Below are 15,547 nucleotides of genomic sequence, written 5' to 3' on the forward strand. Positions count from 1 at the left end.
CTCTCCTCTTTGATGCTTTTCTTACCCACTTAGCAGAGTGCAAACTGATTCAGCCCAAAAGATTTGAAAAAAATATCTGACTTTCCGTAGTTTCAATATTATAAAAAGAATTTACGGTACTATCTTGACTTTTCACATCGAAGTCACAAAGAGTTAGTAGTGCTCTTTGGTGGCGCACGCATTAAGCTTGTCTCTCAAATATAATGCTTCTATTCTTTTTATGACTAGTAATTTTCATCATGTTCACTCTGTTCACCGATAAGCAGATCCCCTAATTCCTCACTCTACATATATATAAGATATCGGTTGATAAGCGAATTACATACACGCATGATAATATATAGTGTCCAAGAAAAAAAAATAGTATTAGTTAAATAAAATATTCTATGTACACTAAAAAATTAAATAATATATTATTCGGTTGGTCGGTTATCAGACGGTTTAGGGTTGTTAATTGGGTGTGAAGATGGGTCTCTGCCTTGGCCTGGGTCCTGGGGACGAGTAGTGTGAGCAGCCAACTTCTCGGGTTCTTCGCGAGTTGAGGGGGGTGCCACCTGCAAGGACACTCCGACGCTCAAGTCAGTCCGTGTACAAGTGGCGGAGAGGAAAAGTTATAATGACGTACCTTGGGGGAGGAGTAGGACCCTTTCCTTATATACCCTGTCAGTAGGGTGGGCCCCACGAGGGAAGGCCTCCTTCCAGGAAGCTTCGTTTTCCACAACTGTCATGCAGCTAGTAGTAAGGGTGCGTGTCCGGGCCGCAGACCGAGCGGGTACGACCCGACTGCACGGACCGGTCTGTTCATGGGTCGAGGCGGCCATTGTGCTCAGTTGGGCTGGGCCGTAACAGTGCCCCCAACGCGCCAGCTGCGGTCATGAGCGCTGTTGATGTCGCGTTCCTTTTCTCCTTCGCGAGATGTACGGTTAGTCGGTTACCCATGATGAAGACGCGCCTTCTACGCGCGTGTGGATCTGCTCGCTGCGGAGATGCGCCCTTCGTCGCCTCGTTTATCGCGCTGAGCATTTAATGCTCTTAATGGCAATTCAAAACCACGCGAGAAAAGACCATTATACCCTTGTCTTTTGCGCTTCTCGGAGTTAGTTTCCCTTGCAGTTTTCATTTGGTTTCACTCAGTCCCACTGCATCTTCTTTGCTTCCTCCTCGTTCTTTCAAAAATCTCCACCGCAAACCCCTGCTTCACACAGATCGTCATCGATTCTTCGATCCCCTTCCATTACCATCCTTATCCTGGTAGGCTTTCTATTCTTTTTCCCTCATATTGATATGGTATTGTTTATCTCTGTTGTTTGTTATTCTAGCCTTTGCATGTGTATTGTTGCCTTGATATGAATTGCATGTTTGTTTGAGTTTTAACATTAGGTGACATTAGGTAGATACTGTAGGGGGTTGCCATTCTAGGATTTTGCTTTTCCTGGCGCTACACTCGACTGTAGATTTATACCTTGTTTTGTAGTTATCGAATAGGCGAGTTATAGTTTCTGGTGTCATTATCGGCTTCTCGGCCTCTTAGACTGATATTGGTGGTGCCCCACTGTAGGTATGGCCCAGCGTCCCGTCGTAAGGGTCGTGAGACCGGCACCCTATGACCGATATGCTTGGGTGACTTCGGATGTGAAGGATTCCCCCAACCAGATGTCCCTAGAGGAACTTACGGAGTTCCGACAGGCCGACTACCTTTGCGGGGGGACCGACGAGGAGGCTAATTACGCGGCTTTCGTTCCTGCCGATAACGAGCGAATATATGAACTAAACTTGCACTTTCACCAGGTCGCTGACTGGATGTGGTTGTATAAGACCATGTTCACTCGTTTGGGAGTCCGCTTTCCCTTCTCCTCTTTTCAAATGGCGCTGCTCAATCGATGTGATGTAGCGTCGTCCCAATTGCATCCGAACAGCTGGGCTTCCATCCGCTGTTTCGAGATGGTGTGTGAGCACCTGGAGCTGTCGGTCTCAATTGAAGTATTTCTTTTTCTTTTTTACTTTAACAAATCCTCCCAATGAGGGGAGGCCTAAAAAGGGCTACATGTGCTTCGGGCGGCCCAGGGTCGGAGGATCTTCGGCGTATTCGAAGATTCGTATCACGGTTTTAAGGACAAGTACTTCAAGGTTCGTCCGGCCGAAGGTCGGCATCCTTTTTGGTTGACGCTAGAGGGAGAACGTCGCATACCGACGTACTGGAGCTTTGGAGTAGGGGCTAACACCTTTACCAATATAACGTATAAAGAGTTGTCCCCCGAGAACAAGAGGATTGCCGACGTCTTGTTGGCTGTTTTCGGAAAAAACCTTGTTAACCCTCATCTTCTTATGGGTGACCGGGATATGGCCAGGAATTATATACGTGAGTAGCTGTCTAGTGATTTGTTTGTGCTTACATGTTGTTTTGGTTTATCTTCCCGATTTGACGGTTAACTGTTTTCCGTGTTTCGTTGCAGTGTCAATGTCTGCCGAGGTGACTGGACTTGAGGGTTTATTCGACACCTTCTTGGCTGGTAGTGATGACGACTCCGCTACCCCCGCTCAGGAAGTGCCCCCTGAGGATACCGTCAACCCGGAGGTTCAGTCCCAGCCCTCCCAAGGGGGTGGCCAGTACTGGCTTTGGATCAGGTCCTCATCCTGAGGTGGAAGTCGAACCGGAGCCCTGGGAAGAGGCGGAACTGGAGGAAGAGGTGGTCGTTGTTGATAACCCAAGGAAGAGAAAACCATCCTCCAGTCCTGAGGGGGTTCTTACTGTCATGGAGAAGAACTTGGACGCCGGGACCTTCATTGATTCTCAATTGCTTTCCGGCACGGAGGACTTCTTCTTTGGCAGGGACCTTTCTTCTCAGGCGAGGTGGATGTACTGTACTATGCTCAGGGGGGCCGCCCTAGCTTAAAAGGCTGAATCTGCTTTGGCGGGAACCCGATCTCTTGAGGTGAATCTTGAATCTGCTGTTAAGGCTAACGCCAGGTACAGAGAAGAAGTGAAGTTGCTCCGAGAGCAGCTTTCAGCTGCCGAGTATAAGGCCAAGTCAACCGAAGAGAAGGCTAAGTCAGCCGAAGAGAAGGCCAAGGTTGCTGGCGACAAGCTGAAGGCCGCAGAGGAGAAAGTGAAAACCTCTGACGCTGCCGTGGCCCGGCTTACTGAGCGGGAGCTTACCCTGGAGAGTCAACTTAACTCTTTCCAAGGTCGGGTGGTTGAACTGGAGAAGGAGCGTGATAAGGCGCTTTCCTCGGTCAAGGCGGCTCAGGTTGAGACTGCTGAATTTAAGAAGAAGTATAAAGAGACCGTAAAACAGGGCAAGAATGCCATCCTGGTGACCGAGGAAGCTCTTAAAGCTCAAGTAAAGCTGCTGTCTCCCGACTTCGACACCTCGGCTGTTGGCGTTTTCAAGACTATCAAGGATGGCAAGATCATCGACATGCCGAAGAAGTGACTCGTCCTTGTAACTTGTATGCTTTTGTAACTTGTAACGTTCACAATCTTCGAACTGTTCGAATTTGTTTGCCGTTTAATCGGCTTGTGATAAACCGTTTGTTTCCCGCCTTGTCGGCGCTTACTTTCCTTTATTTTCTTTACCGTTTGGTTGGTATTAACTTATTTGTTCAAGAACGTTTTACCGCTTAGTTGGTAATTAGCAATGCTAGGTCATGGCTTTTGTCGTTTCGATAGCCACATGTTATGGCGTTTTCCTTTGTGGTGCCTGGGGTGATCAGTCCCGGTGTACCGTATCAGCTTGAGACCGTTTACTCGTCGTGGTGGCTTAATTAAGTAACAACGAATACGAGAAAGGAAAGAGATGACAAGTAGTATATAATTGGTAATAGTAAATGGCTCAAACGTAAAATGGTTTAAACGAATAAATGATAGCAAACATATGTCAAGGACAAGCAGTTCGTCATAAAGTGTTCTTACTAAGCCGGTGGGTTTGTTCTAGGAATAGAATCTTCTCAGATTGCCCGTATTCCACGTTCTCGAGACTTCTTTGCCGTCTAATCGCTCTAGCTTGTAGGCGCCATTGCCGATTACCTCTTTCACCCTGTAAGGCCCTTCCCAGTTTGTCGCCAGCTTTCCTTCCCCTGGTATCGGGAGCCCGATATCATTGCGCCTTAGGACCAGGTCGTTCCGTTCGAACTCTCTTTTGAGCACCTTGGTATTGTAGCGCAGGGGCATTCTTTGCTTTAGCGCTGTTTCTGATAAATGAGCCATCTCCCTGGATTCGTCCACCAAGTCCTTTTCCACGGCCTCTTTGACTCCTCCTAAGAGTAGTCACAAACTCGGCTCCCCGATTTCAACGGGAATTATTGCATCTACCCCATAGGTGAGCCCGAAAGGCGTTTTCCTAGTAGCCGATTATTGAGTTGTGTGGTAGGACCAGAGAACCGAGGCTTGTTCGTTTGCCCACGCCCCCTTCTTCTGGTCAAGTCGTTTTTTGAGGCCCTGCAAGATGACCTTGTTCGCGGCTTCAACTTGTCCGTTGGTTTGGGGGTGCTCAACTATTGAGAATTTTTGCTTTATGCCCAAACCGGCAAGGAATTCTCCGAATTTTTTATCAGTAAACTATGTCCCGTTATCTGAGATGACGACTTCCGGGATACCAAATCTTGCTATTACCTGTCTCCACATGAACTCCCGACAATTCACCGAGGATATGCTAGCCAACGGCTCAGCCTCTATCCACTTTGTATAATAATCAATGGCCACTATCAGGTACTTGACCTGCCCTGGCCCGACCGGAAAGGGTCCCAACAGATCGATTCCCTATTGTGAGAACGGTCGGGAAGCCGTCAGGAGGCTAAGTTCGGTTGCTGGTGCTTTGTGGAAGTTGGAATTCTCTTGGCATCTTTTGCACCTTCTCACGAATTCTGATGAGCTTTCTGGCTAGAGCCTTTCCTCCGATGTGGTGACTGCAGCATCCTTCGTGGACTTTCCTGAGGACGTAGTCTGTTTGGTCGGGACACAGACACTTCAGCAGTGGTTGGCTAAGCCCTTTCTTAAACAGCTGGCCCTGTATGATCGCATACTTAGCCGCTTCTCGCCTTATCGTCTTAGCCACCTTTTCGTCACTAGGGAGTTCGGCCTTTTCTAGGAAGTCGATGATCAGGTTCATCCAGGAGGGATTTGCCTGAGTCAGGTGTAAAGCTACTGCTGGTTCTTTTATTAAACCTTGAATGAGAGACCAGTTTCCCATCCCTGGTTTTGTACTCGCCAGTTTCGATAGGAGGTCTGCCCGTGTGTTCCTTTCTCTCGGCACGTGCTGGACCGTGACCTCCTCGAATTGCTTACTCAACTCTCTGACTTTTTTCAGGTATTTCTGTAATAGCGAGTCTCTGGCTTGGTAGGTCCCATTGATCTGAGAGGTCACAACCTGCGAGTCACTGTATATCTCTAGTCGGGTAGCTCCGACCTCTCTTGCTAGAGCCAGGCTGCCCAGCAGGGCCTCGTACTCTGCCTGATTGTTTGACACTGGAAACTCGAATTTGACCGACTACTCGTATCCAACTCCAGCTGGGTTTTCTAAGATTATTCATGCTCCTCCGAACGTTTGGTTGGATGCTCCGTCCACATGGAGCTTCCACCGTGTGTTCGGTGTCCCGGGCGGGTCCCCTGTTACCTCTACCAGGAAGTCATCCATGGCTTGAGCTTTGATCGCGTGCCTGGGTTCATACTGTAAGTTGTATTGGGAGAGTTCAATAGCCCAAGTCATCATTCTACCCGCCAGATCGGGTTTCTGGAGTACTTGTCGGATTGCCTGATCCGTTTTGACGACTACTTGGTGTCCTTGAAAGTACTGCCGCAACCTTCGCGACGAGGTCAGGACTGCATAAGCCACCTTCTCCAGCTTGCTATACCTTAGCTCCGCTCCTTGTAGTGCTTTACTCACGAAATATATTGGTTGTTGGGTTTTCCCCTCTTCTCGCACCAAGACCGCCGCCAAGGCCTCATCGGTTACTGCCAAATACAAGTATAGTGCTTCTCCATTTCTAGGCCTCGTGAGGACGGACGGCGCTGAGATTATCTCCTTAAACTGTTTGAAAGCCTCCTCACATACCGGAGTCCACTCGAACGCGATCCCCTTCTTCATCAGGTTAAAGAAAGGCTGAGCCTTGGCCACCGATGCGCCGAGGAATCAGGATAGTGTGGTGAGTCAGCCCGCCAACATTTGGACATCTTTCACACTTCCCGGGCTCTTCATCTGTAGGATTACTTCACACTTTTTTGGGTTGGCCTCCACCCCCCTTTGGGTTATCATGAACCCTAAGAATTTTCTGGCTTCGATAGCGACGGCACACTTCAACGGATTGAGCCTCATTCCGTGTCGACGAAGAGAAGTGAAGACATTCTCCAGGTCACCTATGAGGTCGTCGGCTTTGTCGGTCTTGACCAAGATATCGTCTACATACACCTCTACCATCTTGCCGATGAGGTCTCTAAAGCCCTTGTTCATCAGCCTTTGGTATGTGGCCCTTGCATTCTTCAGTCCGAACGGCATCACTTTGTAGCAGTATGTCCCTCCTGGCGTTATGAACGCCGTTTTCTCTTCGTCTGGCCGGTGCATCGGTATCTGATTATACCCCGAATAGGCATCCATGAAGCTCAGATACCGGTAACCCGCCGCTGCGTCAACAAGAGCATCGATGTTGGGTAGGGGGAAGGAGTCCTTTGGACATGCTTTGTTAAGGTCAGAGTAATCCATGCACATTCTCCATTTCCCACTGGACTTTTTAACCAGGACCACGTTTGACAACCAAGTCGCGTAGTCGAGTTCCCGAATGAAGCCTGCTTCTAGTAGGCTGGCCGTCTGTCTGGCCACCTCCGCTGCCCTTTCTTTGGACATTTTTCTCCTCTTTTGGGCGACTGGCTTTTCCTCTGGTCTCACGGCCAGATGGTGCGACATGAATTGGGGGTCTATGTCTGGCATGTCGGCCGAGGTCCAGGCGAACAAGTTGACGTTGGCCCTGATCATCTCCAGCAGGGGTCCTTTCAAGTCATGGGGTAAATTTCTGTTTACAAAGGTAAACTTCTCATCCGAGTCGCCGACCTTGAACTTTTCAAGGTCGCCCTCTGGTTCCGGCCTAGGTTTGTCATCAACTCTGGCGTCCAGGTCGGCGAGAAAAACACCGGATGCTTCTTTAGACTTCTTTCTCAGGGAGAGGCTGGCGTTGTCGCATGCGACCGCCGTCTCCAGGTCTCCCTTGATGGTCCCCACTGACCCATCATCAACAACAAACTTCATTAGCAGTAGCTTGGTGCAGATCACTGCCCCGAATTCGTTGATGGTCTTCCTCCCCAGGATGAGGTTGTAGGCCGTGGAGTCCCTTAAGACAACGAACTACGCCATTAGCGACCTCTTCCCCCTGCCTCCGCCGATGGAGACCGGGAGGGAAACTATGTCATTTGGCTTGATGAAGTTATCGCCTAGGCCTACTACGCCGTGTTGGTGGCCCCTCAAGTCGGCATCCTGTAGGCCCAGAGCATTGAATACATTGCGAAACATAATATTGGAGTCGGCCCTGTGTCCACCAGGATCCGCTTTACTAGGCCGGTGCCCACTCTGGCTGTGATCACCATCGGCGGGTTCTTCGCAACCTCGTCAAACCATTGATCTTCGGGGCCGAATGATATTAAGGGTACCCTTCGGGAGAGCAGCGTTGGGCCAGAGGACATAGCTAAGACTTTGGTGTCCTTCTTGCTAGCTGATTTCGATCTGGGAGGGACGTCTCTTCCGATCACCACATTTACCACAGTGAGGCCACGCTCACTGTCCTCCTCGGCTTCCTGTCTTTGCCTCACGGTGCGACTTTTGTCCTCGGCTGATCGGTCCCGGTCCCTCCTCCTTGGTTCCCTTATAAGGTGGGAGAAGTCAGCCAATTTTCCTTCTCGGATGGCTTGTTCCAGGGCGTCTTTCAGGTCGAAACAGTGTTAGGTCTTGTGGCCATAGCCCTTGTGGTAATCACAATAGAGGTTTTTGTTTTCTCCCGTCTTGTCCTTGAGTTGTCGTGGCTTCGACAAGATGCCCTTGTCGGTGATCTGTTGATAGACCTCAACGATTGGGGCCGCTAGGGGGTGTAGTTTGTGAACTTTCCAACACGGGGAAAGGGCTTGAAAGTCTTGGCTGACCCTCCGTCTCTGGAGTGTTCCTTAGACCTCTCCCCGCCGCCGGACGGGCGGGCATTAGAATATGCAGGCTGTCGTTTATTGGCTGCCATGACCTGGCTTACTTCTTCGTCATTGATATATTCCCTGGCCACGTTCTAGATTTCCTGCATCGTCCAGACGGGCTTGGTGGTAAGGTGTTTTCTGAAATCCTCATTTAGTAGCCCGTTGGTTAAACACAAGCTGGCCACCGAATCGGTTAGGCCATCAATCTCCAGGCACTCATCATTGAATCTATCCAGGTACTTCCTGGTTGGCTCGCTGGCTCGTTGAGTCACTCCTAGCAGGTTAATCGGGTGTTTTGCTTTAGCGATACGCGTGGTGAACTGGGCCAAGAAGGCGCGACTGATGTCGGCAAACGTGGTTATTGAACCCTGGGGGAGGGAATTAAACCTGCGAATTGCTGGCCCAGCTAAGGTTACTGGGAAAGCCCGACACCTTATCTCATCGCCTACCCCTTCCACGTTCATCCTGGCCTCAAAGGCCGTTAGATGTTCCTGGGGATCTTGAGTACCATCGTACCTCATATCTGTCGGCTTATCACAGTGCTTCGGCAGCCGTACTCCGAGGATCGAGTGGTAGAAAGAGGTCACCCCCATGACCACCAGTTGCCGGGTTCTCCTCGATCTCTCCCTACTATGCTCTTTGTTAGGCCGGCTTCTGCCTGCCCTTTCTCTGTGGTGTTCTTGTTGTGGTTGGCACGTTCTTCCTCGTTCTCTGTCGCCTTCCCAGTCTTCCTCTTTGGTATCTCTTGTTGGTGATCGGGTATAGACCAAAGGATCTCGTCGTCTCCTTGGCGCCTCTCTGCTTTCCTGGCTTTCTGATTCTATCCGGGGGCTCAGAGTGTGCCTAGAGTGACTTCTTCGGAGACTCCTTTCTCCTCTTTGAGTGGATCGGAAACACTCTTGACTAGGAGTAGGCTGACGACTTTCACGGTTGGCTACTTCTCGCTCTAAGTTCTGAACCCTATGGCGCGGCTCTTGTATTATTCTGGCGCTGTCACTGCCTGTTCCTCCAAAGGGTTGTCCCTCGGGATGCCGCGGGGGGGATCCGGCGCCCTCGCGAGTGGGAGCTCCGACGGCTACCCTTCTGCTTCTGGGATCCATTCCCTCCCCGCGGGGCCCGGCTTTGCCGTTAGCCCCACCAGGAACCAAAACAAAGTCCATATCGGCAAGGTCCCCACAGACGGCGCCAATATTCGATTGGTCGGTTACCGGACGGTCTTGGGTGTGAAGATGGGTCCCTGCCTCGGCTTGGGTCCTGGGGACGAGTAGTGTGAGTGGCCGACTTCCCAAGTTCTTCGCGAGTTGAGGGGGTGCCACCTGCAAGGACACTCCGACGCTCAAGTCAGTCCGTGTGCAAGTGGCGGAGAGAAAAAGTTATGATGACGTACCTTGGAGGAGGGGTAGGACCCTCCCCTTATATACCCTGTCAGTAGGGTGGGCCCCACGAGGGGAGACCTCCTTCCAGGAAGCTTCGTTTCCCACAGTTGTCATGCAGCTGATAATAAGGGTGCGTGTCCGAGTCGCAGACCGAGCGGATTCGACCCGACTGCACGGATCGGTCTGCTCATGGGCCGGGACGGCCATTGTGCTCAGCTAAGTTGGGCCGTAAGTCTGTAACATATATTATGTATTATGTATATTAATTATAAAACTTTTTAATAAAATAATCATTATCTGAATAATTAAATTGGTCGTGGTAAAATAATTAAATTTACAATAAATGAACAATTAAATTTATTTATAATAATATAATAAAAAATTATAAAGAATTAAATACGTATATTTATATGTTATAGTTAATTAGTGGTTAAATTTTAGTATATAAGTAACATAATTAAATTAAAAATAATGTTATATATCTAAATTTTTTTTATGAACTAAATTCAACCAAATTAAATAATAAAATTTAAAATAATACTAACTATAACTAATTTTTATTATATTAGACTAATTTAATTATACTTAATTAACAAAAAATTTGAATGCGTAGCATTATTTTTAAATTAAATAACTTGTCACATACATGAGAATTAGTAAAGAAATTAAAACTTTATGTGCTTAGTGGTTGTCGTAATTATGAGAATTGTAATAAGCGTTGTGGACTTGTGGTCTTAGATTTTTACAATCTTCCAAACGCTGTTTTTTTTTATGACAAGCTAAGTGATGAGGACTGTAGTTAATGCCCCACTTTCTCATGTAGTTTTAAAGTTTTCTGTTAAATCCATCTAATAAAACTACCAACTTTGTAAGTGGAAGGGAAAAAAAAGACCTGATTTAATTTGTGGCTGAAAGCACATACTAAAAAAAAAAAAATCAATATTGTCAGCTTTCAATTTAGAATTTTCTTACCTGCCGCAGGGATTTTCTTGAAGAAGAAGAAGCACTAATTCATTGATATGAGCAGCTATTGGTCGTTATATGTAACTTATAAACATATTAAATTGAATAAGAATGCATGCATAGTTAGGAGAAAAGCTTAGCTGGCACGTTTGACATACATGTTATTATATATATGATTTAATCTAAATAAAGTGCGCAAACTATTTTGCATGAGATATATTGACGCACGCCGCTGACTGCTTAGATTCAACTCAGTCAACTTTTTATTTGACCCCTGCCCCTTAACCTTAAAAGAATATACTCCATCTCTTCATTCCTAATTCCTTTTACCTACTAACATATACCGAAAGTGAGTTACTACTTATTCGTGAACTAGTTATGATTCAACCCATTAACAGAGTTTATGAGTTTATACGTCAAATTTGAATTCGAATTTATACATTATATATTTTATATATTTATATTTTTTATTTTTAATTTTTAATTGATAGCTCATGAATATTTTTTAATAAATTTATTTAAATTATACCACAAAAAAATATTTTATTCTATACAAAATAATTTAAAAAATGGCTTAAAAGATGTTAGAAGTACTATAAAAATTTGTAATGTCCTAATGACTTAGGACATTAAAGAAATACTCCACATAGCCACTAATAATTTAGAAATTAAAAAAAAATATTTTTATAATGTATTTACCTAAATCACTAGAATATTACAAACTTTTATAGTATTCATAACATCTTTTAAGCTATTTTTTAAAATTATTTTGTATAGAATAAAATATATTTTTTAATTATTTTGTATAGAATAAAATATTTTCTTTCATTTCTAAATTATTATTGACTAAGTAGAATATTTTATTTAAAATTTGAGTACATGCATGTATTTACCTAAGTTATTATAACATTACAAATTTTTATAGTACTCCTAACATTTTTAAGCCTTTTTTTTAAATTATTTTGCATAGGATAAAATATTTTTTGTAGTATAATTTAAAAAAATTTATTAAAAAAATTTATTAAAAAATATTCATGAACTATTAAAAATGGACAGAAAAGTATTGTATGGAATTCGAATTGATAGCTCATTAAAGAAGTCTCGTAATTAAATATTTTGTTAGCTTTTTTTTAACGTATGAAATAAAATATATATTTTTTTAATTTTTAAATTATTAATTTTTTTAATAAATTTTTTAATAAAATTTTTTTAATAAATTATTAATTTTTTAACAGCATAATTCGAATTATACCATGAATTACTGTGTGTATAATTTGAATCAAGCTGGTTCGAATTAGTCTGTGCGTGTGTTTGTGTGTAATTCGAATTAGTGTGTGCATGTGTTTGTGTATAATTCGAACCAAGTTGGTTCGAATTATGTAGAAATAGAATTCGAACTAAGCTGATTCGAACTACATATAAACGTTGGTAGAGGCTTATTTACGTAAATTATTTTCTCTCTTACTTATTTCTGTTTTTTACCCTAGATTGAAAGTGAATAATAAATCTAATTAAATTATAGAAGAGAACAATATATATACACACACATTAATGTTTGGTATAAAATTTTATAATCATATTTTATATATAATTTTAATAAAGAGTATAAACTATAATTGATAAATAATATATATATATATATATATATATATATATATATATATAATCTTTTATACATAAATTATTATTTATTTATATAAAATTATAAATTGTTAATAAATTGAATCATAAGCCAAATTTAATTTTAGTGAATGGAGTTCAAATTTTACTTCGACACTTCCTCCCTTACCTACTATTAGTAACGAGAAACAAAGGTAGTGCATATACATATATAGAGGTAATTAATGTATGTACTATCCCAGTATATATAGCAGTGTGAAGTTTTAATTTGTTTGATCAACGTTATCGTATGGAACTTTGTATTTGCCATGTCATGTGTTGCATATATACCTACCTTGCTTCGTTGAAACTTGAAAATATAATAGTGAAGTAGAGTAGTAATGCGTCAACCATAAATGTAAAGCAAATTATACTTAAATTGATAAAGGAATCTTTAATTAATCTATACGAATTAAATTAGATAAAGATCAAAATATCATTGATATATAATATAAGTATACATATCTCGTATTTGTATATATAAAGAACTATATATATAATACAATAATGTTACAACTTTTTTATGAATGAAAGAATAATTAAACTCTTATACTGTATTTAATTAGTTAATTAAATTGATTACTGAACAATCACTTCTATGGTTGAACTCCTATTTTGTTTCGGCGAACATATTGAAGACTCATGAATTCTGTTGTTGTGATGATGTGGCATTTTGTCACGAGGGAAAAACCGTTTCATAATCCCTTCACGAAGCAAAGGTAACGGTCTTGTTCTCGTAGCTTTTGTTTGATCTTCATGAACATTATTATTATGACTCTTGAAATGTGCCAAGGATGCTAATTCATCAACTTGTTCCGAAATTCTTTCAATGCTAATCACAACATCCATTAGGAGTGAAGCCATTGCAGCAATTGCCACTACCTCTAGTAGATTAACCTCTACTACTCCTCCTGAGAGATTTGATTTTAACATAGTGCTTAGGGATTCAATTGCCTCTTTGGCATTTGCAATGTGAGCCTTATAATTTGTTTTTGATAAGCATTTCATTGATTTAATTGATAAAGATAACTCCTTCAAAGCCTTCCCGGATTCTAAGCAAATGTGTTGGCATGTATCCTTAATTTTGTTCCTTAGTTCATGTGTAATCTACATACAAAAAATCAACATGTATATGTTAGAAAGTAAGCTATATATATTAATTAATTTTATTCGAGGATTTATATAATGAGAAATAATTAATAATAAGAGAAATGCTAGGGGGCAGCAATTTTTGTGATTTGTAGCCATCAAATAGCCATCAAGATGATTTTAATGGTGTGAGATTGGTGTAAGATTTCATCCAATAGCTCACTTTTCTTTGCTAGTTACATGCTGATCAGAATTTAACAAAGTTGCTGGTCTCCTAGACTTTTCCTAATAATAATGCATGGTAGAATGAAGTGCTCTATTACATACTTGGATCTTAGACTTAATGTGGTAATCTAGGGCTTCAATTTTGTAAGCACATTGCCTCGTTGAGTTTCCAACTTTCAAGTATTGCTTCCATGGATGATTGAATTGAAACTTGCCATGTCGAGGTTCCCATGAAGCCAAATTAGCCTACAAGACAATAAGGATTGCACTTGTTGGTAAGTTTATGTATTTGACGTTTTTTCTTATTAATGTAATAATAAATTATTGACTATGTTACGTATATACTAAAATTAGTTATTAAAGTAATCATTAATATAAAATATATGTTGAAAATAAATTAAATTATACATGTATTTATATATAAATACATTGATAACTAATTTTAATAATTGATTTTAATTTGGTGTACGAATAATATTTTGCTAAATCATTATATGTTAGTTTATACGCATTAAACTAAAATAAAAGCAAACTTGGGATTTAATTTTACCATGTTTTCTTCCTTTGTTTTTGAATTAAGAACACTTTCATATTCCTCAGCAAATGATTTCTCATTCTTCTCCTCCGATACATTAAAGGAGTCATTGATGAACCCTACAAAGAAATAAAGTTTTATCTTTTAGTTAATTTCCTTACATAGAATTTAAAATAATCACCATATATATAATATCACAATTAATTAATATAGATGTTTAAATAGATATGTATATACCTTCTAAGAAATCGCCTATCTTTTCTATGTTTTTAGCAACGGAATTATGAAGATCCTCTCCTATCCACACCGGAAATATGCAAGCGGATACAATCATAGACAAAATGCTTCCAATGATAATTGTGAATAGTCTCTTGCAAGATAATTCTAGTGTTTCACTCTCATCATTTCTATAACCGGATATAGATACAAGACTGAAGGTTAATATGAAAATTGAGAATCCATAATCATATTTTGCTTTCACTCCAGGGATACACCTAATATATGTCATCACCGCACCTGTAACACAACAATAATAATAAATTAATGATAATGTATAGATGATGAATTCTTTAATTAATCAATAAATTCATACATTATATTATATTATATTATTTTTAATTAATTAATTTGGTACCTATGATGAAGAGAAAAATTGCCAATAGTATTGGCTGATTTGTCTTTCCAGGCAAAGTTGCTAGTTGTTGAACTCCAAAACCTAGAAAACCACCTAGCAATGTTGCTGCCATTCTATTTAGTCCTTTTCCAAGAGTTGCTCCTGAAATAAATGGAAAATTGAATTAATTAAGTAAGTCATGCTTATTAGAAGTTTAGACTATAGATATATATAAATCTAAAAAACATTTTTTTATTTAATTTGTATCGAAAATATTATTTACATCTAAAAGTCAGTTATTAAATCAGTCAATATATAAATATATATTTAATTTATTATTGTAATTAAATATTTTTTAAATATTGTCTTTTTATTCGGTCTTTAAAAAAAATAAAAAATAAGTAATTTTTTATTTTTTAAATAATTGATACGTGAAATGAGTATTTAAATTAATTAAATAATAATAAATTCTTAAAAAATTGATAAAACTGAATTTTAAAAAATAAATAGTATTTTTTTAATTTATTTTTAATAAATATTTAGTATTTTAAGATGATAGTTGAATTTGTATGTATAATAATGATGATGTAATGATAACGAAAGGTGAAGACATATATATAGGTACTTACCAACAGAAAATTCCATGACAACAACGACCGTCATAATAGCCCACAATGCATTGACACCAAAGCTATCATAAAGAGCTTGGACATAGAAGAACATGGAGACCAATGTGAGTGCAAATCCTACTTTGAGAGAATGAGTAATCCTTCTAGGATCATCTTGCCCCGATTTCTTTATTTTCTTTGCAACATTTGTAGCTTTCTTGCATGATTTCTTGGGCAATTGTCTAAGCCATTGACAAGCACAAGAGAAATATGTTGCATTTTCTTGAGATGTTATAGGAGAAGCCATTGCATATGATG

The 15,547-nt window shown here is 41.2% G+C and overlaps 1 protein-coding gene across 1 annotated transcript; it reads right to left on the reverse strand.

Moving 5' to 3' along the window:
* Positions 1-12,650: 12,650 nt before the first annotated feature.
* LOC112769479 (aluminum-activated malate transporter 2-like) lies at positions 12,651-15,547 on the reverse strand. Its single transcript, XM_029294862.2, has 6 exons — positions 15,251-15,547; positions 14,643-14,783; positions 14,246-14,524; positions 14,024-14,127; positions 13,576-13,719; positions 12,651-13,266 (listed from the first exon to the last, which is right to left on the reverse strand). The coding sequence occupies exons 1-6, from the start codon at positions 15,534-15,536 to the stop codon at positions 12,739-12,741; spliced, it is 1,482 nt and encodes a 493-aa protein (XP_029150695.2). The 5' UTR covers positions 15,537-15,547; the 3' UTR covers positions 12,651-12,738.

This window comes from Arachis hypogaea, chromosome 18, assembly GCF_003086295.3.
Source record: "Arachis hypogaea cultivar Tifrunner chromosome 18, arahy.Tifrunner.gnm2.J5K5, whole genome shotgun sequence".
Classification (NCBI taxonomy): Eukaryota; Viridiplantae; Streptophyta; class Magnoliopsida; order Fabales; family Fabaceae; genus Arachis; species Arachis hypogaea.